This window comes from Rhodnius prolixus, unplaced genomic scaffold (assembly GCF_049639745.1).
Source record: "Rhodnius prolixus isolate KJV_2025 unplaced genomic scaffold, Rpr scaffold_7, whole genome shotgun sequence".
NCBI classification, from domain to species: Eukaryota; Metazoa; Arthropoda; class Insecta; order Hemiptera; family Reduviidae; genus Rhodnius; species Rhodnius prolixus.
Genome location: NW_027411582.1, coordinates 39,535,053 through 39,558,747, shown reverse-complemented (window position 1 = coordinate 39,558,747; position 23,695 = coordinate 39,535,053). Strand labels below are relative to the sequence as shown.

The 23,695-nt window shown below is 35.6% G+C and overlaps 2 protein-coding genes across 5 annotated transcripts in view; one reads left to right on the top strand and one right to left on the bottom strand.

Annotated features, from left to right (window-relative positions):
- The window catches only part of LOC141447616 (furin-like protease 2), a 546,208-nt gene extending 522,579 nt beyond the window's left edge, over positions 1-23,629 (top strand). For 2 of the 4 annotated variants that reach the window (XM_074115348.1, XM_074115351.1), the window contains exons 6-20: positions 3,315-3,487; positions 10,147-10,277; positions 10,605-10,750; positions 11,696-11,860; positions 12,519-12,636; positions 15,280-15,602; positions 16,505-16,626; positions 16,706-16,857; positions 17,501-17,688; positions 18,254-18,410; positions 18,491-18,652; positions 19,522-19,721; positions 19,848-20,066; positions 20,231-20,433; positions 21,288-23,629. In XM_074115348.1, the coding sequence (XP_073971449.1) occupies positions 3,315-3,487; positions 10,147-10,277; positions 10,605-10,750; positions 11,696-11,860; positions 12,519-12,636; positions 15,280-15,602; positions 16,505-16,626; positions 16,706-16,857; positions 17,501-17,688; positions 18,254-18,410; positions 18,491-18,652; positions 19,522-19,721; positions 19,848-20,066; positions 20,231-20,433; positions 21,288-21,410 (2,582 nt within the window). In that variant the 3' untranslated portion in view covers positions 21,411-23,629. Of the gene's footprint in view, positions 1-3,314; positions 3,488-10,146; positions 10,278-10,604; positions 10,751-11,695; positions 11,861-12,518; positions 12,637-15,279; positions 15,603-16,504; positions 16,627-16,705; positions 16,858-17,500; positions 17,689-18,253; positions 18,411-18,490; positions 18,653-19,521; positions 19,722-19,847; positions 20,067-20,230; positions 20,444-21,287 lie in introns of all 4 variants that reach the window. The other 2 variants (XM_074115349.1, XM_074115350.1) reach the window with 2 other exon arrangements.
- Positions 1-23,695, bottom strand: part of LOC141447621 (uncharacterized) — a 475,629-nt gene that overhangs the window by 418,518 nt on the left and 33,416 nt on the right. The gene's annotated exons all lie outside the window — the stretch shown is intronic.

The following is a 23,695-nucleotide window of genomic DNA, read 5'->3' as shown; positions in this document are numbered from 1 at the left end:
GGCTACAAATAAGATCAGTTGGGGGATGATTATAGCATTTGACAGAGAGGTTATATTTCAGAATTGTAATATGATTGCCGGAGGGACTTGCAGTGTGCACATTTCTCAAAGGCCACCACTTCCACTTCTTGATCGACAACTACACACATGCTGTAGAGCTGGGTTTCCTCGTTCTCCTCTACACTGAATTTATGACGTAACGATGGCAATACATTGCTGCTTCAATGTTTCAAGAAAATATTCAAGAGAATAAATTGAGCTCACTTTCATATGCATTACACGCCCCCCATTCCTCGCAGTGACGCCTCCGTTTAGATTTAGCGAACTTACTAAGACAGTGGAAAGTCCAAGGGAAGAAAAACGGGCACTGCCAGTTCAATACTCTTGCGAATAACCTTTGAAGTATTTTTTTTAACGTCAGTATAAACAACACCAGTGAATGGAAATCTAAAAATAAGTTTTAGTGCGTAGGTTTCTTTGCTCATGTATAAAGTGAATAAGCAAGCGCTCGTGATTGTAACTGCTTTTATAGACCAATAGCGAGAACAACAAATCCTTAAAAACATTAGATTATCGATTAACTGCCAAAACAAAATAAATAAAAAGTGCTCAATTGAAAAGTATCTTTTTTCTGATATAATGTATTTCTATGTGAAAGGAACAGTTATTTAATAACTTTTGGAGAAAGCTGATGCAGCTGCCGCCTCTGACTACATCAAAACAAATTCAACTTCAACTAATTCTCTTTGTTTTAGTTGCGAGTCATTCCTTAAATCCTATAAACTTTTATTTTCATAAAAAACAAAAACAATAACAAAAGCAGGCCTTGCAAAGCAGAAAACTTTAAAGACATCGAATACGACAACGCAGAAAGAACTTTTTAAAAATAAATTATATTTTTTTTAATTTGATTTTGTCTTGAAGTTTATTCCCCATAACCATAAATCTCTTTAAGAAAAACTTACAGTTTATAAAGTTTGGTATAAAGGGTTGATTAAACGCCAAAAGGTACACAAATCAGCAAGTACCCAACAATTGATTCACACTTCAGCTCATAATTTCAGCCATTTAGAATACCGTACCAAAAATATATATTATATTTAAATGCTTATATATCTTATATATTACATTCAAACTGGTTTCTAAATATTCCCACACTCTTCTGAATTCAATTAACTCACCCAGTATGGAGACATTTTAAGTACTTGAACGTACCCCAAAGAACATTTCATAAATCTTTACAGAAAACATTAAATCTCATTAAAATCCTTTGAATTTTAGAAATTATAAAACAATTGATATTATTTAAATAATTTTACTGCATTATACATTCATTAATACTTTAAAGAATTTATTAATTATAACAGACTAAAACAGAGCATTTTAATTCATATCATACTTCTAAAGTTGAACCAAAAATAATATGCATATTATCAGTTCTTAAAAGGTAATGAACTATTTTCACTATTGAGAGAAGTATGTATATGTATATTGTAGATACTAAAGCGAAGGAGGTATTCAATGGTAAAGTAATTGAGAGAAATATGTACATTGTGGATATAACATAGCAAAGGAGATATTCAATGATAGAGTTTAGTGATGGTTTCATTGTACCAAAAGTTTAAGTTGTTATATCTCTTTTTCTAGTATAGGGGATCACCTTTGCCAACCCTAGGCCCCACCTAGCCTCTAGAAGGAATTATTTCATTTCATCTAATTACTGAAACACGTTTGCGTTGCCAAAGGTAGATTGTTTGGTTATGTTCGAGTTTTTATAAGTTTAAAGGGCTGATGACTGAAAACATTTGTTTACAGCATCAATCGTACGAGCATTCCAATAAATTTACTTGAATACCTGGAGTGAGAGGAGAATCAGTCTTTGGCTGGCGGGTAATTGCACTGAAACAGTTGGAACAAAGGTGCATCTGTTGAGCACTAGCTATGTTTTCTTTTTTATGTAATGTTCAATAATTATGCATCCAACATATTGCAAATGACCACCCATTCTGAAAGAAATAATTAAAAATAGAGCGAGATGAGAAATAATGAAAGAACCGTGTATCATATTTTATACGGGCAAGGTGAAGACAGGCCCTGGGTATTGATGAAGCGGTTGCATGATTTATGAATGGCGTGCTATATGTAAATAAAGAATTATTGATAACTTGCAAACTTAATAGATTACCGCAAGCGGACTAATAGATCCACTACTCGTCTTTCTCATTGCACCACGTCTGCCATCACTCTTCTATCATTATTAAATGGTAAATAGATTTCCAGGTGATTAGATTTATCAATTGATTTTTCTGTTACTTTACAAGTAATTGAGTTAGTGACAACTAGCAAGAACGGTTAGAATTAGCAGAACTGAGCATCCAGTGGGGTGACAGATGTTGGGCGATGCCCCTTTCTAATCTACAGTCATGAAAGAACATTCTTAACTACCTAACAATAAGGACGAGAACCCTTAAGAGATTGTCTTGTCCGACACCAAGCGTGCGGAGCACAAGTTTTAACTTCGCCACAAGCCAAAGCTCCCAGTTCTTCCCCTACTCTGAGCATTCGTGAAAATTTATTGAAATGCTGGTTTGGTGAAAACAAAAGTGATAAATGGTTCGTAGAACGTTAACCCTTGATAATTGAGTTTGTAAGAGCAATCTAGCCTATTGCTAATTCAATTTGGTTAATAATTTCTCAACAATTGCTCCAATGATTACTTTGTCCTTTGTAGGGATTTCAAAATTTATTTTTTGTTTGAATAGTATCGAGGGACTTATGGAATATTGGCAATCAAAATGTCTCCACTGGAAGCACTATTTAATGAACTGTTTTGAGATTTAAAAAATAATAATTATTATTATATTAACTTCCAATGGTAGTCGCATTGCACTCATAAAAATCCAGAACTTTGATATGAACCTTTTTTTCCAACAAAACTGCATTAAGGTTACTAGAAGGGATGGGTAGGCTTCCTTTCATGGTTCCTCATTGTATTTAAGGCTGTTTTATCAAAAATGGAAGATTTGTTCTGGACTTAGTGAATGTAGTTACTTAGATGGTAGCTTTTATTATTAACATTTTTTCTTTGAAAATCGATCTAAAGGAGGTTATGTGTTGGTTGATGGGAATAGGCAGAACAGAATAAAAGGTTCTTCTGGTCTAAACAGCTGTTCGAAAGAGCAAGCACAGCAAGAAAGTTTTAAGAACAACTAAAGCAATAACTTTTATACCAAACGAACACGAAATATATTTTTAGCTCTAGTTCTAAATGTTGTTGAGAGTAATTTAATTAGGATTTCCACTGACTTTTGCAGGAGTAAGGATGCTGGATGGACAGGTGAGCGATGCTGTGGAAGCAAGAGCACTTTCTCTTAATCCCCACCACATAGACATCTACTCCGCCTCTTGGGGCCCGGAAGATGATGGTAAGACCGTGGATGGCCCCGGACCGTTGGCCACTAGAGCTTTTCTCAACGGTATTACCAAGGTAATTGAATCCTAATATCTTTATAACGCCTTTTTTGATCGTGTAGGTGTTTTTATTACGGGATAAGACCTCCGATTTCATGGTAAAAAATTATTATTAAAACTGTCCGGTAGGACAGTTGTATAAGGGTTGATCGTCAAAAACTGCACGAAAAAGCGTAACGTTGAAAAACACCCAACTTTGACTTTTTTTTCCTCATTTTCTATAAAAGATAAAATACCCAAATTTTTTTTATAATATAGGGAAAATCCTCCTTTATTACCGTAATTTTTTTGAAACAACCTAGATCTGATAGATTTTGAGCAAAAAGATGCTGAAAATGAGCAAAAACGGCATTTTCAAAAATTGTTTTGGTTCTTGTTCTTGTTCTTGTTGATGTTGTTGTTGTTGTTACCTTTTTTGTAAACAACGGAAATCATTAAATATACAAAGCGTCCCAACATAATGTCCATAGTGTCCGGTTAGTTCCATTAATGGGCGAGGATGCATCGGGTAACACGTGGACACGTCACTAGATTAATAGCCGTTCTAGCTTACTGCGTGCATCTAGCAGAACTGACACTGACATTAAGAACCGTGCAGTTCTAGTAGCAGCACTGCGGACAGCTTTGATTGAATCACTTTTTTTTCCAGGCGTGCTGGAATCAGAGCTGACGGACTTGATGAGTAACTCGCCGGATCCTATCTTCCGGCAATTTGAATGTTTCAACTCATAACGTTTGCTTAAACTGTGAATTTCAAAACTAAATGCTTTTGTGCATTCAATGGAAATGATTTTGTGGTAGAAGTGTAGGTTATTTACATCACATGAAAAACGGTTTTCCCGAGAGAAGTTTTCCAAATAATAGCTATAGATAACATAAGATTCTAATAGGGCGGCCCTTAAGACCTACGCCACTGCGACCGATTTGGATCTATTGTGGTTCCCCAACTCTAGAGCTCGCCCTCTGGACCGGCCCGCTTAATCAGATTTTTAATTCTGGAGAGCGACTCCTGGGTAAAGCTCACAGGTCTTGGTTTTTTCTCCCCGAGAAGTAAAATCCTTAGCCCAGACAAGCCCCTCACACTGACTCAACACGTGCAGTGTCGTTACCGCCTCTTCCTGGCAGAACCTACAAAGGCTATCATCTGCCAGGCCCATGCGATGCATGTGTTTTCTGAGCCTGCAGTTGCCGTTAATAGGCCTACAATTATTCTTATAGCCCCACGGGCTTGACGGATTCATTCTGTAGTCAGCCTTGGCGAATAGCCCTTTATGAACTCCTTCGCCTGTCATAGCTATAGATCTTCCCTGGAAAATGAAAGCTGGAGAAAAACCTAGAGGCTATTTTCCAGAAAATGTGGAAAATGTGATTAGAGAGGGGTTTTGAAACAATATGTTTACCACTAGAGGCTCTCGTATACCATTTGGAAATGTTACTAAGGTATAACCACCCCTCTCCACCAGAATTAAGATTCAATGAGAATCACAAGTTTAAAGACAATCATTGAAACCGCATCGAAAAATATCACCAAATTTTTCAAAAGATGACCACAGATAAACCGACATAAGACCAAATGTCTCTCAGACTCTGGGATCAACTTTCCCTAAAATTAACAATTCCCAAGGATCATTCGGCTAAATTTTGTCCAAACTTGGAATTAATAACATATTTCTAGTTATCGAACCCAACTGTAGAGTGTGACACGCACCATAAACGTCGTCGCGTCAAGTTGCTACCCCCTTGATCCTGTAGGAACAGCAAGCCGCTTGAACAAGTGGAAAAGTTCTACCCTTTTAAAAAAAATAAAAATACACGTCCGTGTTGGTGGGTGGTAGATAGAAAGTGAACAATCTTGGAGAGTTTCCAAAGATTTATTCTTAAGAGTGAAGAACTTTACTTCAGTGAGGACATCTTTGCAAAGTTTTCTTTACCGGAAGTGGAAGAGTGGAGAACAAGAAGAAGAAGAGGAAGAGCAAGAAGCAAAAAGAGAGCCGCAATGGACTGGGCAGCCCGACTTTCAGAGATATGAAATATTCATGCGTAATTTAAATTTTATTTTGATTTCCATTAACTTTGATAGAAGTGCGGAATAATGATTATTACGGATGATTTGGCTCGGAGCGCATCTTGCCCAGGCTTCTCCTCCTTCGCCAAGAAGAAGAACAAGAGGAGCGGAAAACACGCAGGAAAAAAAGTAAAACAATTTCAGTAGTTCATTTTATTTCTGCGACCAGCCTCCTCGCCCCCTCCCGCGGCTCAATTCAAAATGGCCTCGCGTTGTTGAAAACGCATTAGAACTAATGGTTTCTCCTTTATAGTGGCTCGAAGCGACTAAATGTTGAGACGTTTTGCGACCTGAATGAGGTACTCAACTCACTTAATGATGGCGACATTCACACACACACACACACACACACACTCACAGATGGAGCATTTCCAACTCCAACTCTAAAAGCCTGTTTCAACTTTCATGGCCCAATCTTTGCCTTACATCTTAACAGCCGGAAGTAAATATCTGGCTACTGTATTATACACCGCCTTTTGAATCAAGTAACACCACAGTTTATTTATGCCAGTGATTCTAGAGATAAACCAATCTGTGAGAAATAACAGATCCCCCCGGAGTACAAGAGATAATACCATGTATACAGACTCACCAGAATTTCTCTTACAACAAAGCACAGAATTTGAAAGATGCAAATTTTCAACAGATGTTTTAAACAATCTTATATTAGTAACATTTAATTTTACAGTAACAAATGGAACATTGCAAGAATGGGCAATTACATTATCCTACAGGAAATGCACTAAAATCAAATTTTATGAAAAACTATTTACGTAAACCTGTTGGATCCTTAGTTGAGTACGATTAGAGATTGTAAAATTTAACAATCTATAATCTATCCCTGCACCACTACACGTGAATTTCCACACATCTATAGAATTATGAATAGATTTTAACTAAAGCAGCATTTCATACAGATCTGAAAAAGGAGCAAAATGTCCCTCTTAATTGCAGTTCAATTGGTAGACTTTATTTGAGTAAAGTTTCGTGGGGTTCTGAAGGAAACTTAGCCTAATATGGCGATCTTGATTTTAGGGTAATTTGAAATCTAGAAAACTTCAACAATCTAAATCTTCATCAGTGTTGTGTCTCTAATGTAGATAAACTTCTCATTGGCAGATTTCAGAGACTGGTAATGATTAAAAATACGTATAATTCATTCATAAAATTGATTAATTCAATTTTATGAATGAATTTAATTGTCGAAATTAATCGTACTTTTAATCATATCACAATTAATAGTGAACTAAATTTCAAATTTATTCATTAATCAACCTAAAAAAATTATGATTGAATCTGAGAATTTAACTGAACTTTAATTTTAATCACTGAATTAATCGATTAAAAGCAACACTTTCTATAAGTTAAGACTTCCTTGAGAATAGATAAGATCTATTTAATAAATCAATCTTTCTAAACTACAAGTAGCGTTTAAATAAAATTTCCTTATGAAAAACTACTTAGTAAATTATGGTAAGAAAAAGTCATGCGAGTGTCCATACGAGATTCTTTTCAAGAGAAAGTAAAGTGAAACTGTCGAATATTGGCAAAAACTATTCGAAAACGATCATAACATAACTAATAAAACATTTTTTGAAAATTGAGTATGATTTTTTCGAATAACTTTTTGGTATCAACGTAACATTACTTTATGTATTCAAGAGTTAAAAATAATAGGTAATAATTAATCTGGGTTAATATTGAACAATATAATTTTCTTCAACTACATTCTTAATCTAGGTGTTCTTCCCACAATCTTATATGTATATATGGAATATAAAATAGATCAGATTTGCACATATTTAGGACAGTTAATTATTAAAGTAACAATCACTTTAATCGAAGAATTAACTTAAACCGACGATTTTTATTTAAAAACTAAATAAATAAAATAAACATAACGTTTTTCTTTTCAACCTGTGATTAATAGTTTGATTATTACAGATTAATAGATATTACAGTCAATCTAAGTGAAATGGTGCGTTACTTGAACAAATATTTTGTAGATGAAAATGGCCAGCGTAAGGGTCTGTGACATCTAATTAATATATTCTAAAAATATCAATGAAAAGTTAATGCAGTAAAATTTCTTAAATGATATCAATGAAGTATTAATGAAATGTTGGGTACTTGCTGATTTGTTTACCTTTTGGCGTTTAATCAACCCTTATACTTAACATTTTAAACTGCAAGTTTTTGTTAAAGATAGAAGTAAGGAACTGATAAGACAGTCTATTAATAAAACCTAAAATCTCATGTGATTTTTTTATTTAAAAAAAAAAGAAGTGAAAAAGATGATTGTGTCAGAATGTGTGTCTGTAAAATTTCGGCTTAAGCCTTAAGGCAATAATGATAGGTCTGTGAACCACCTGACTGTGTCTTCTGTCAAACCCCATTCCAATCTGCCAGACAAAACTTCAGGATTTGGCGGTGAGCTTCCTCAAACCATACTTTATAAAAGACTTATTTCCTTAAATAATCCACCTTTTCAATTCAGTCGAATCCGGAGTGACCATTCACCTAGAATGTACATTATTATTATTATTTTTTTTTTTTTTTTTTGGCGCATCAACAGCTGAGGTTATTAGCGCCCGGAGCTTTTTCCAGTGCACTGCCGGCCTCCGGACAGTGTTCTCTCGTTACAGAGTTACAGACAACACTGTCCATCACCGGACAGTGAGCTGTAAGAAGCTCCTAGGAAGAGAAAATCTAAGGGTCAGCTGCTGGATTCGAACCCGGGACCTCCGCGTGGGAGTCCAGTATGCAAACCTCATAGCTAATCCCTTCCCTTATTATTATTATTAATATTGAATCAATACTACTTTTATCGGATTCATTAACCCCACTACGACCGCCCTATAACAATGTTTCCGGTGATAAGTTAAAGTTGAAATTCTGCACTATTACAAGGAAGTAAGAGGAAGTGGAAGGGTGGTCAAATTGAAGTATAATGAGGGGCGGTCAGTTGAGTATTAAAGTAAATTTCTGGAAACGATGCGACACAAAGGTAAAAGTTATTTGCTGGCAAGGTGGCGGACAGATTGGCTGGTAAATATTGGGATGTCGAAAAGAGAGTTTGAGTAACTAGGAGAGGGGGCGATCTGCTGCGAGTTGGAGTGTCAACACGGGTCCAAAGACATTATTGACGGAAGGGTCTCCGCACCATTTGCAGCACTTATCACCGGCCTCAGCTAACCCTACAGCCATCTTACTTTCTCCTTTTTCTTAGTTTATCCCATCCATTATGTGTTTTTGCCGGAACTGACAATATATCGGCCAGCACTCCACCTCCAGCTGAATGTATTCTCGTTTCCAAACCTTATTTACCATCTATTTCTCTGCTACACACATGTTTCTCGTACTATCTGTGTGTGTTGCTAACTAAGGCACATACCCGATTTACATGAGGTTGCGCCACTGATTAGAGCATACCCCGGCACTAATTTATTTCCCCTTCCAAAGCTGAAGATGCACTTGAGCGCGACAGACCTCGCAACTCCAAAATGGAATAAGCTAGGAATAAATTTAACGGGGCCGCGAGATCCGAATGTAAATATTTGCACGCACTTCACCAGGTGCCTGCAGACTACTTTACAGATGATATTGATGAAAGTGCCTCCACTAAGTGTCAGCTCGTCTAATTTCTTATTCATGAGTAATTTGATAAGAAAGAGAAGCTTCTTTCAAATCGATTTCTTAGCTTGTACATTCTTCCAACTGGCGCTTCATTTTTTTCTCTTGGAATTTAATTCACCCTACAACAGTTCGCCAACTAACGGCTGCATTAATCTCTGTCATGGATTGTTCTAATTTTATTTTACTTTACCTCCCTGTAAGAAGTGGGTCCCCTACATATCATTATTTCGAGTACGCATTTTTGCCATAATAAACATTTTTTGTATAATCATCTCTGTAAAATTCATTTTCAAGGAACAAAAGAAAACATCTTATTTGATGGACAATTTACTAAAAAAGATAAAAGTTTTGTGTGAACTCACAAGTTCTCAACATTCTAACATACGTTTCCTTTTAAACTCCAAATTGGCGGATTCTTCCAGATTAAAGTAAACATTACAGATCTGAATGATTCTGATGTTTAAAGAAAATCGTTAGAGGCATTTTCGAGCAAATTCCAATTAGTGTAAAGTGCTTTAAAGTCCTGTTTAACTTGTTAATTAATCTTTATGTCCCCCCTCAAACCAGTCATTTCAAGCTGTAAATAGTAATCTAAATTATTATGTTTTTATGTAAATAAATTTTGTTTATTGGTCTGTGCGTGTCATAACTCAGATACTAAAAATCATACGGATCAAATTTGATTTACAAGTTATCATTGAACAATGATTTACAAGTTATCATAGTAATTAAGCAGTTCTAGAATCAGTTCACCTAAACTGCTTGTTCAACGAATCGATTTTCTATTCAGATCGTTTTGAATTTCTTCCGACCTTGAAACATTGTGATAGTGTGCGCAACTTCATTGATAATAATCGATCTAAACTCGGCATATTAATGATCTACTGTTGTTTATATTCACTAATCTGAGTAGCTGGCACGATCTTCCAGTATGTATTTACATTTGTTATTTACATGTTTGCTTTTCTTTTCAGGGTCGCGGAGGGAAAGGATCAATATTTGTGTGGGCAAGCGGCAACGGTGGCCAGCATACGGATTCCTGCAACTGTGACGGCTATACCAACAGCATCTACACGCTGTCCATCTCCAGTGCCACCCAGGCAGGGTATGAACTCTTTTTTTTTCTGCTGCATGTCACACAGTGGTTTAGTGAATCAAGCTGCCCACTTAGAAATGTTGCGGCAACCTTTGAACTAATGGTTCAGAGCAAGTTCAGTGTTTACCAGCAGACTCCACAGTCTTCAAAGAGGCGCCTTTTTTAAGATACTTTATTATTCAGCAATAAGGCAAAATGATTCGGCAGAGGCTTCTCACAAATAGAAGTAGAGAATGAAATCACCTTCAACAGTTAAATTTTCATCTTGAAGAGTAAAATTAAATTATAAAGTAAATGATATTTTAATTAAATTCAATGTGGATCCTATGTCGGCAGATTCAAACCTTGGTATCTGGAAGAATGCTCCTCCACGATTGCCACTACATACAGCTCCGGCATTTTGGGCAGAGATAAGAGTGTCGCCTCAGTGGACATGGAAGCTAAACTGCGCCCAGATCATCTCTGCACTCTGGAGCATACAGGTGAATTCAATTTGTTGTACAAATTGATATTGAACTTCGAGCTAGACACTATGTTCTCAATTGCAACTTTAAATTACGTATTTCAATTTCGGAAGGTTAACCTGAGAACTGCTCTAATTAATTAAGGCAGAATTAATTTTGCTAAATGACTAATCAATTGTCCAAAGTTATCGAATAAATTTCGAAAGTTTTTACAATGAAGTAACTCAATAACAATACAACAGGATTTCTTCAAGATTGGAATTTCAATTGTTTTAATTTCTGTCAATATTATACAGGTAATAAGACCGCTTATTCACTTAAATGACATTTTAGTATGAAGCATTCTAATTAAATTCATCTTTACTGTTTAATAAATTAATTAAGTCGAGAACAACCAAGCCCTAGCAGCGGCCCGCCGCAGTGATCTCCCGAGCATAATATAGTTAAACATAAGAGTAAATCAAAGTTCTATCAAGAGGTGTAAAACATTATAATTTCTTTATTTCAAACTTCGCAGTTCGAGCAAGAATTCTGATCTTGTCTAATTTCCGAAATTAATACTCTTATTTCACCGGTAATTGCTTGTAGATGCCGGTATCATTCATCATTGACATAAATAGACTTTGTTAAGTTTTCTAGGAGAGGATTGTATTGTATGAAGTTGAAGTTCATAAAATTAGTACATCGGCGCAAGTCAGTTTATTCGGATATAATTACTTGTGTATCTTTCATAAAGAAAGTTGATATTTCTTGAAAGAGTTCAGAATTATTTACTTAATGACTTTTTATGAAAGATTTCTGTCATAACCTCTCCATAATTCTCAACGCCTCAATTCGTTGATAAACTTAGAGAGAAGTTTGTTGTTCTATAATTCATGTCTTTTTACCTTTATCTTCGTGCCAAAAAGAATGGACATCCTTTGGAGCATTGCAGTTTATTGTTGTCATTGTTACTGTTGTCAGGAACATCAGCATCCGCCCCACTGGCCGCAGGGATGTGTGCCCTAGCCTTGGAAGCCAATCCTAATTTAACGTGGAGAGATATGCAACACATTATTGTCATGTCTGCCAACCCAGCACCATTGGAAAAGGAGGCCGGATGGACCATAAATGGCGCTCAGAGGAAAGGTGGGTCAAGATTTTATGTTCAAAACTGGGAATTTGCGGGCCTATTGTGAGCTAATATTTACACATAATTGTTGAAAGTAGCATTCATATTATCTCCCAGGAATAACATAAATCTGAACTAGAAACAAGTTACACGAAAAATTGTGTCGATTCATTGCTAATTATTGCAGTTTAACTGCAAGATTGCAACGTGCGTTAACATACCTCCAGGCTACATGTCTGTCTTCAGCTTCTAGAAAATTGACTGCTGTTGAACACTCATATCTGAAGTTGATTGATTTCTCTGAAATCTAAAATGGCGATACAGATAATACCTCACTTAAGGGCCGGTAGAAATGTGGTATGTTTGGATGTGGATTGTCTGGATTGTATGAGTGTCAGAACTGTTCTGACAGAACACCATTAATTTATTTTAGAAAATATTTACTTCTAAAAAAAAATACATAAATTATGGTTTACATAACCTGAACCATTCACAACTCATAAACAATTAAAGGAAACAGAAATAAATGGGCTGTGCACTTTAGATGCGTCACCCTTTATTTAAAATCACTAGACTGCCAATATGGTTCTTGCTTTTTCATAACATTCATCTCCTTCTATTTAATCATTTTTTGCATGCTAAATTTATTAGTAACATTGATTGGTTTCTTTGCAGTAAGTCATAAATTTGGATTTGGCTTAATGGACGGAGAAGCGATGGTGAATCTGGCAGAACAATGGACCTCGGTGCCTGCTCAGCACATCTGCAAAACTCCAGTCATTGCTGAAAACCGGTTAGTTCAAAGTTCCACCGAAGAATTCTTATTTAAATAAGTATTTTCTTCTTCGTGACCTTAAATATTGAATTTAAGGATAATATAATTTGTTAATTCTTACAATCTATCCCAGCACGCGTAAAGTTACGAACATTTCATTTTGTTCTAGATGTAGTTTGATTTTAAAAGATATTCTAAAAGAGAGTGGATATCCGGGGATCAAAAAATAGTTAGCAAAGTACTGTCTAAATTTTGGTACCTAGAATTATGTGACTTAGTCATTTAAAGGAAGTTTTCCAAAGCCCTCCATCACAGCGTCAATATTTTCCTTTAAAACGTATTAAATCGCCAAGTCCTCTAAATAAAAACCCTAAGAAATTATTTAAAAGTTTTTATTGGCCAAATGAGGTGAACAGCTTGTGGAAGCGCTGGTTTCTGATAAATAAATTTATTCTGAATAAATTTAAATTATGAATCACTTTCCTTCTTTGGACTTGTTGATGAAAGCCAGTTTGTCGGCTGCTTAAATTCTCTGCACAACTTTAATTCTCTTCCGCTGACGGTGAAACTTATTTAAGCCCTCGTCCGACAAATTATTTTCTCCACAATTGGCTTTCACTCTGGCTACAGACATCTAGGCTTTCTCTGAATCAATTCTGAATATTTTTTCTTTTTGTCCTGTTTCGCATTATAATGCTATTCATTTTGCGTGGTTTTTCTTATTATTTCCGTTTTATTCATTATTGAGTGGTGTTAGATAAGAATTAGCAATAAGCACATCGTTCAAGGCTCCTCTTTCTAGCTATTGGCTACCAAGTCACAGAAAACCTGTTTCAAACGGTCTGTTCAGAGCCCGACTTACGTTCACACCTGCTTGATGAAAACAGGAAATTTTCAGTTAAATTCCCTTTGTGAGATATAGTCCTCTAAAAGTACTCCTTTTTATTAGAAAATAGGTACTGGACAGGATTAAGTTTTCCAGGCACTAATTAGTTTCCCTTGGCCAGGTCAAGAAAGTATTTGCGATCATTTCAAATTTGTCTAACACTTTGACTGAATTTACATAGGGAATTTCAGAAATTAATGGGATTTCAGAAAGATAGGGTTTGTTCGCTGTACATAACCATTGCTACATCTTCCAGTTAACGGTGTGCAGTATGGACAGTTTACAAACGGTCCGTAAATTCAATAGCAATTTTTTGGCCATTCTAAACTTTCTAATGATGAGGATCACCCTCTGCCTCTTTATCACCTATATCTCTTTCTTAGAGAAATCGAAATTGACCAACTCCTCAAAAGCGTGAGAGAGATCTTTCAGAACTTGTTTCTTGGCCCAAGCTGTTACAGATGAACTCGACGTAGGAGAGTACAAGTATTTATTTTGATTCAATAAAGTTATGATTAATAGGTTAGTAAGCTTCTGTTATACTTCCTTAATGCGACCATTTATTTTCCAACTGTATCTTCGCACTCTGCTTTTCAATTAGACCTGATAAATTGATCATTCCAAAAATAAATAAAAAAATAAATCAATAAAGGTCAGTATCTTCATAAAATAAAACCCTATAACTGTTATTAATAGTACCATTTGCACAGGAATATATAGTCATTAATTTCTCCCAGGTCGGGATATTCCTTTGCCGCATTTCTGAACAACCCCAGCCGGCAACACAACCTGAATAACAATGCAACAAGTTTTATAGCGCCTACTTTGTTTACACTAATTGTACCTCTGTCCATGCAGAGGCATTACCAATACTTTGTTGTCTAAGACAAATGCTTTAGAATTGTAACTTTAGTCCAAGCAGCAGTTCAGTTCGAATATAAAAATGAAATAAATAAAAAGAGTCAAACAAAAAGAATTTATGGCGAACACAAAAAAATTTTAAATTTTCCCCATGGGAGATAGGTCACTGAGAGCCGTAGAGAAGGCTTTCTAACCAGGGGAGTCTCCCTCGAATCCATGGGAACCCGGTCCTCCAGAGATTATCTGATGGCAATCCACAGTACGGAAATCCGGATGGAGTAAGTAAATTTTCAGGAAACATGATTTGGATTAAAAAGGTTTTTGACGTCAACGTTATACATTTTCATTATTTCCTACCAAAGTGCCATTTCAGAGTGATGGGAAATTTGAAAATCTGAATGTTGTTAGTAAGAAAGAAATATTATTTTGAAATTTGGAGCTGTGGAAAAAGTATAAATTTAGAACTGGAACCTAGTAGTAGTAGTGTATGTTCTCACCAGATTTTATTAAAATTTACTTTCGGATGTTTACTATAATGTCTAATTCTCTTAGGTTCCGAACTTCAGAACCACACGACAGTCAACTCTTGTAAAGTCTGTTGCGACTTTAAATTTCCTAATTGCAGTAAAAAAAAAGACGCCATATAGGTTTTCCCTAGTCTATGCAGTTCTCTGTTCGATTGTTCAAGCTTTTCCAATTTCCGAAACATACTACACTTTGCTTTTTGTCGATATTAACATGAGAATGCATAATTTCTGTGAGCTTCTTTATTTCTTTGACACAGATTTTGTTACTTCTGCAACATTCTTTGGCAACGGCAGGTTGCTGATAATGTACAAAGATTACAGCAATTGCCAAGTTTGTTCTCTGTCCATGTTGCTTGTTTTAGTGGATTCTTTTTTATTTTATTACAGTATACTCGACAAAACTTACAGCAGCGAGACCAAGTTCCACACCAACGTCACTGGCTGCGAGGGCACAGAGAGCGAAGTTCGCTATCTGGAACATGTCCAGTGTAAAATTACTCTAAACTTCCAGCCCAGAGGCAACTTAAGATTGGTACTAACTTCTCCACAAGGTACACCATCTACTTTGTTATCACAGCGCCCCAGGGATGAGGTTTCTGCGGCCTTAAATGACTGGCCATTTCTTTCTGTCCATTTCTGGGGCGAAGACCCCAGAGGAATATGGGCACTAACTGTCATTAACGATGGAGCAAAAAAAGTTTCTGCCAACGGTAAGTTATGTTATTTTTGATTACTTTTGAGAATTGCAAATTTCAAAACTTAGCTTAGCTATTAGGAATATATTTCACTACAAAAACCAGCTCATATTTGTGCTGCAGTATCCCAAAATACAAAATCTTATCATATTTTTATGCTTCGCTCCTTTTTTTTCCAGGTAATACGAACAGTATAACCTCGAAAGGATATTAAGCAATGTTGTTTTCTCTTAAAGTGTCTCATCACAGTTTACCAATCCTTTGTTCCAGAATTTGCTAAAGCTCCAGACATCGCCAGGATATAAAAAAAAAAACGCGTGAATTTGAAAGAAAGAATTGGGGCATTAGGCTCGAGTATCACTCCTAATTTTTATAATCGTATTAGATCTCAGAATAGAGATAGCTAGCGAGCAAATACCTTATAGTTTCTAATAAATAAAAGTTTTTTATTTAAACATGCGAATTTCGCATATTACCTCATTATTTCGGCGTTTTACTTTCGTTATGATCTAAGGGAACTGATGCAATTATGTACTGCATCAGTAGATCTTCCCTTTCGATTTAGTATGAAAATGTCAGACCAATATTTGGAAACTCTTTCTCACAATAGGGGCGTTGTTCTTAGTAAGCCTCCTGAGGTATGTATGTCAGCCGGTTAAAGAATAAGAACAGAATTGTTATTTTTAATACTCAGTCTGATAGAGCGATTCTCAAGAGGGTATTAACTAGAAACCTGATATTTGTTTTACATAATCTCGCCTTTAGCTCTGTTCCGCACAATGCTGCATCTCCTGTAGGAACCAAAATGTCTGTCTGACCCCATTGTTATATCAGTATTACACTCTTCAAGTCGATTTTAACATATGCTATCCCAGCTTGTGTATAAAATACATATTTAATTTTTTTTTGTTTTCTAGGAGTTTTTACAAAATGGCAACTTATATTTTATGGGACAGACACGAAACCAGTCAATTTAAGGCCTCCATCTTTGCAGATGTACCGGAAAAAACAAGATTTGTCAGATCCGGCTTTCTATAAAGTACTATATATTCTATTCTTCACTAGTGTTAGTAAAGTGAAAAAAATAAATCTTTTTGAGTTGGCTGGTTTTGTTTCAGGAGAAGGTAGAGGGCGAGGCCGGATATGACGACAATGTTGTTGACGATGCGGTCGAAGTGTTGTACAATTGCCACCTGGAGTGCGATTCTAAAGGGTGCTACGGCCCGGCCAACAACCAGTGCATCTCGTGCGCCCACTATAAACTGAACAAGTAATTGCAATTTCCTTCGCTAAAAATACAAATATTCTGTCCAATTAGTGGCCCTTATTTTTTTGAATATTAATTCTAGAAAATGTTATAATCTGGTTTATTTTGCAAATATTGCCAGCGTTGGCCGTGCTAATGATTACTATTAGTAGACTGTATTGTCAAAATTTTGTGCTCTTCAACTTCTTCAATAAGAATATATATTTTTAATTACTGATTTATAAATAATCAAACTTCAGAGACTTGCTTTCCAAAATAATATTCCTTATTAATCAGGCCTTACTAACTACGTCTTGAGACACCATGCAGAATAAATGTATGCTTCTGTATGTAAATAAGATATTATTCTTGTAAATATATCTGCATTTCCATAAATTAAGTGAGTGAAGGGTACTTATTTTTAAGTACTAATCTAGGGAAGAGTAGTACAGATCTGCTATTAGTTACTATACGAAGTATTAAGTTGTAAGTACTGGAAGTGTGAAAGATGATCATTCACCTGCAGACAATATACTTTATTATATGGATTTGCGTGTCTAGAAGTGGTTGTCTCACCACGACATAGAGCTTGCATTGCTTCAATGAAATATGAGAAATAGATTCCAAAGTACCTAATTGAGACAAACTTGTATGTTCACGTGGCCAGAAGTTGCGTGGCGAGCTGCCCAGAAGAAGGATACTACGCCTCTGGTGGCCTGTGTCTGCCGTGCCACGTGGACTGCCGCACGTGTACAGGTCCGGGATACCATAACTGCCTTACGTGCGCCCCACATCTTTACTATATCACCGATCTAGCCTTGTGTATTCACGCTTGTCCGCACACATACTATCAAGGTACTTTTTTTCACCACAGGTAAAATTTATTTTATTTAATTCCTGTTTACATTCCCTTCAAGATTGTGGAGATAAAGCTCATATGAACGGAATGCCAATATGAAGTTTATGACAATAAAATATAATAAAAAAACAGTAAATTTTGTAAGAATGCAGTAGTTCCTTGAAACTCAGAATTTGCAACTCTTATAATTCTGTAATTTTTTTTTTAATTATATAAATAACTACAAGACAGTGTACACTCGAGAATAGAGAGAAGCCAAATCTCTCTCACGGAAAGCCCTTAATAAGAAAACCGTTGGAGTCATTTTTGAGAAAATCTTAAACATGGGAAAAATAAACTATGGTAAATCGGAACTTTCTATCATGAGAGGTTTTATCGCTAACTTCCTGTCGGCTCCTCTAGAGAAACCAAAACGAAATGTAAAGTTTCTGCGATTTATCGTTCAATTTTCTAAAAACCACTTTTGTCGTTCAAAAACTTGAAGACGACATCTTCGCTACACTTATTTAAGAACTATTAAGAATGATGTCACCATTAAGACTAATAATTAATTTCTTTCAGATGTGGATACCAAAAGATGTATTAGCTGTCACGAAACATGTGCCAGCTGTCAAGATGGTCCTACTCTATGTTCTTCCTGCGACAGCCACCTTGTCCACCACAGTAACTCCTGTTTAGCTTCATGTCCAGCCGGCACATACTTGAACCATCACCAGCGGTCAGTTCGCCTGCCTGAATTCCTGCCCTTGGTCTAAATACTCTCTCTTAACTTTATTTGTTTGTGTCTTTGCAATGCAGGTGTGCTCCTTGTCACCCGTCCTGTGATACTTGTATTGGAGGTAAGATCACAGACTGTCTGCCGCCCTCAAGATCTGCTACCTGCAGTGATGGCCAATGCAGTGAATGTCCTCCAGGCTTATTTCTACAGAACTCTACTTGTGTGTCCGGCTGTGATCCTGGGTTAGAAATGACTTTACCCGTTTAATGAATATGTTATGAATAATGATACCCTTATCATATTGTCATCAAACTTTTAGATTTATCATTTCGGTTCTCTATTGATTCTTATCTATATAAAGTGCGAGGGTAACCGAAATATTTAGAAATAGTATTTTAGGGCTCCTTTTTTTCAATGCCCTGTGACCTTAGCGTTCCATCATAGATGCCTTGGCTCTTCCTGAGTGCTTGTATCTTGACTCCCCTTGCCAAAAAATGCCCTTAATCGAATTTACTTAAATTCGATTCAATAAAAGTAAAATGTTTCAATAAAAGTTACAGACTTGAGGTGAAGTAAAGATTTTCTGTTCAGAACTCTATGGAATTTTGGACTACAGAAATCTGACTTGTTCTTCTACAATTTGGTAAATAACATTCAGCTGCAACTTCAAGGGAGATGTATGGTGATGAAATTAACTGATCTCACTTGATATTAAATTTGGAATATTTTTACACGTTGATCTGTCAAGAAGAAGATTGTGATACCTAAACATGCCAGATTATTCTTTGGCGAGATCAGATTAAACCTGAAAAATCTGAAAGTCGTGTGTCCGTCATCATTGATTCATCATATTATTTTTATGTATATTTTATCTGTAATTTTGTAATATTGTTTTGTCTTATGTAGCAAAGTTTATTTATATTTTATAGACTAACGCTTTATATATATTGTATATAAACATGAACAGCGAACTATAAAAGCTTCAAGGATGCGGCTTACTTCTACTAAGTTAATCTTTTCCTAATCACCCTGATTATATTTTAAACTGTGGCCCTAATAATGTAATGGGGAGGATGAATTCATTTTATTTATGAACTGTGATTGATTACAGGTGGTACCATATAGGCAAAAGCTGTAAGCGATGTTGGCCGGGATGCCTTGGCTGTTACGGCGGAAGAAAGGATGAATGCGTCTCGTGTGTAGCCGGTCGCATGTTAGCTCGAGGACAGTGCAGACTACATTGTCCAAGAAATATGTACTCCACTTCGACTGGATGTGCCAATTGCCATCATTTCTGTTTGACTTGCAATGGTAACTACCGTTTGTAAAGTATACATGTGAGACCAGCTTTACCAGATATACTAGACTTCTAGTCTATTCCTATATATCGATCAGTCTTGTATATGTCTATATGGCATGATTTCCTTTTTTTTTCAGGCGGTGGAGCATACTCTTGTACGGCGTGTTCATCTGGAAGATATCTGGACGAAGAGTCAGGTCTGTGCTATTCTTGCCATCCGACTTGTTTAACTTGCAGTTCGGCTGCCCAAAATGCCTGCACTTCGTGCCCCCAAAACTTGATACTGGACAGTGGTCAATGCATTTCTTACGATGATACAGATGGTAGTAACTGCATAAACTGCATTGAAAATCAAGGTAGGTTTTATATATTTACAAAATTCGTTGTCGTGGACGGGTAAGTATTGAGTAATAAACATGTTAAAATTATTGCCTACATTGGAAATTTAGTATAAAATCATTATTATACAACAATAGAAATGTTTTTTACAATTAATAATTTGTTGCTTGGGCCATTGCAGATACAAAAATACATTCTTTTGGTGCCGGCAAGAGGAGGATCTCTGAGGCTGTGTCCTGGAGTGGCATTGTAGATGAACCACTGCAGGCCTTCCATCGCGGTAAACCACCCGAATATTCTCCGTTTGTCACTGTGACAGTGATCGCTGTCATTGCATGCCTTGCCATTGTTGTCCTGTTTGCGCTCCTCTTTGCCACGCTCCAGGTAAGATGAGGTAATGTCAACAGAAATTATATGCGTAAATCATTTTATTTTATTATTTAATATCATTTAAAGAAAACCTGAAGTAGATTTTTTTTTATCTAACTGGTAGTTTACTGGACATCCAGCTTTTTGGAGTAGTTAGTGAAGCCCTCCCTCTTCCTAATGCAGTAAGATCGCGTCTATAAGAAATCAATAAACGCGAATCAAATCTGAGTTTCTACTGGAAAGGGCTTTGATGAATATGAAACCATGAGTACTTTGTCTTGTCTGTCAGTAGCATGTCTTCATGTGAACAAAGTATCTCGATTACTTGGGAAATGGACTACACAGCACGTACGAAATAGTACACCATTTGACATCAATTTGGGAGCCCGCTTGATTGTTTGATTTTTTTTAACTCCTTCTTCTAAGACAACCTTTCCAGCAATTATTGCTCTTCAGTCCTGAAGAGAAGAATACATGTCAAGTTGCGACCTCATTTCTCGGATGCAGATAGTTAACATTCTGATGAGACCAACGATTAGTTTAGTTAACATTCTGATGAGACCAACGAAACGTCCTGGAAAGATTCTTTAAAGACAGGCACTTGCCGAAAGTTTTTCTTCCACCTTACTGAATTGGCCGGGACGCTGGAACCGTATCTTTAAGACGGGACAGTCTTGGTAAAAACGGGATATATGTCAAGGTTAGATAGTCATTTGTCTAATTTTCTTCCATTGACAATCAAGACTTGGTTTTCAAATACTGCGTAAAAATGAAAACATTCTTCATATTCGCGCTCAAGAACATGACCAAATTTTTAATTAAATCTCCATTAAGACCACAAGAACATAGTTTAATGTGATTTGTTCCAGATCCGGTCACAGAGGTCATCTGGAGCTGGTTCGGCGAGGTCTGAGATCTACAGAGAAAAGCCGGCGCCTACAAAGAGTCAAAAAGCTTCGGATGCCAGCGGCCGTGGTGGCCAAGTGATATGACCTAGTGTGGGGTGTCTGGGAATCGCCCATCACTAAAGAAGTGGCCTTCTACCTCCTCTACATAGCCCTGCTGGAAAGAACAGCCGCCATTCTGCGCACTTAGGACAGTTTTGCCTAATTGTGCAAGTCATTTAACACAGAAAATTAAAGCAACTTTTTTAATTCTAGATATAAAGTCCATGTGATTCGTATTTACATATTTATGTGTGTATATTGATGATGCGAGTTCAGTTTTTTTAATTAAATGTATATAACTTTCGGATATCTAAACTTTTCTGATCAGAATCATAATGTATTTTTTTTCCTCAAAAAATTTTAACAATTTATTAGTAATACTTTTATGCGGTTTAAAAAAACAAAAATTATAATTATTGGTCGTCAAAAATGGTGCTAAGTGAATGTATAAATGTCAACTTTATTGTTAATATTCTTGTGAGAGAGTCAGTTAAATCTTATCACTGCCATCCTCTTCATTGTAATGCTGAAAGGAAGTGAATTTTTATTGAAGAAAATGTGCGTAAATCTTTGCGCCAGAGATCAGCACACCCAAGAGTGATACAGTATACAGTATACAGTTAGTCTGAAGGTAGATCTATTTGTACATATTAGTAATTTAATTCTTAACTATTGATGGAAATAGAGCGAAATGTTGCAAGTTCACAGAGATCGCTTAACTTTTTTCTGACGTTCCCTTAAAAATTTCTTGTTTCATTATGGACGTCCCCACGTTTTTGAACGTATTGGATTCGTTCATATTTTTCATGTTAAGATAACGCCCGAAAAGCTCTTTTGAGGCACTTTTAGATCGAAATAATGGTTTTCACGAATGTGTCTATTATGTCTCTAGTTGCTACTTGAGATTAGCTGTTGTTCATGTTTCTTCATTTTTTAGAAACGTCTGTTCACGTATTATAACAAAAATTATCCTAAATTTCACATTATACTTTTGCATGTTTCAAACCTTCTTTACCATTCATTAACCTTCTAGAGAGAAACTCAGCTGAATTATCCTACTTGTGAATCCAACAAATATTTTCAATTTCAGCTGGGCGCTTTGCAAACTCCCGTGTGTTTCCATAGAATTAAAATTTCTTCAAAAAGCTGTATATGGACCATGATTATAATGTTAACCGAATTATGTTCACTTTGTATTCTTTTTTGATTCATCAGACGAACATGATTCTGATTATAAAAGAATTATTGGAATAATTTGTATATACTCAATTCGGTGTTTCAAATTGCCTAGACTTTTAAGTACGTGGCCAATTAGAAATGTTGGCAAGTATGGTAATATAAATAAGAAAGCCAAGCTTTATTGGTGTAAGCACTCATCAGATAGATATTTGCATGAAAAGCAAGCTACTCTAATACGAAAAGCCCGAGTATTTTGAGCAGCTCAAAAATGTGATTGTATATAAATGTTATTTGTGTTGTCTGTAAAAATTTTTGCACATAATAATTTATAAAAAAATTAATTTTAAGGCTCAACAATAAAAACAAAAAAAACAAAAATGATTACTTAAAGTTTATAATAATTAAAAATACTAATATTTTGTTTACAATAATTAAAGTGGTGGTTGAAATATAATACTTAAGACAAGTGCTTTTATTTTTAATAGTTTGAATTCCTTAATTAAGGAGAAAAAAATGTGTTAATGTAAAAAAAATTAAAACTAATAGCACATATAAGTAGTTTTGTGTGTTCATTTCTGTTCAAATGCACACATTTTTAAATAGGCTTTATGTGTTTCTTAAATATAAACTAAAAGAATAAATAACAATTACAGTGTTATCACTCAGAACGAAGAAAGACTGAATTGCAGTAGCCATTTCCGTTATATTCTAACCTTTTCCATATTCAAACAATGCAAATGTTATAATTAAATATTAATTTCATTTTAATAAATCGAACTTGAATGTCATAGTTTTTCTATTGCAAATTTTAAAAATATTAGCTGGTAAGTAATCGGCGGCCTACTGCAATGTAATCTAATCTTTCATCTAGTTGTTTTAACTTTATTTCTATCATTTCTACTAATAACTGCGAGAAACAGCGGCGTTTATTAGAAATGGATACAATTTTGTTGAACTCAAGGAGTTACCATTTTGGGGCAAGGGAGCTACAGATTGTATTAGTTGGTTTTGTAAATAAAGAAATGTTTTAATTTTGTTATTAGTGTAAAAATTATGTATTTATAAATAAATTGTTCTTAAACTTCTTTATAGTCATTATTATATTGCGCACCAATAAAAAGAAAATTTCGTAACGTAAAAGGATTTTGGGT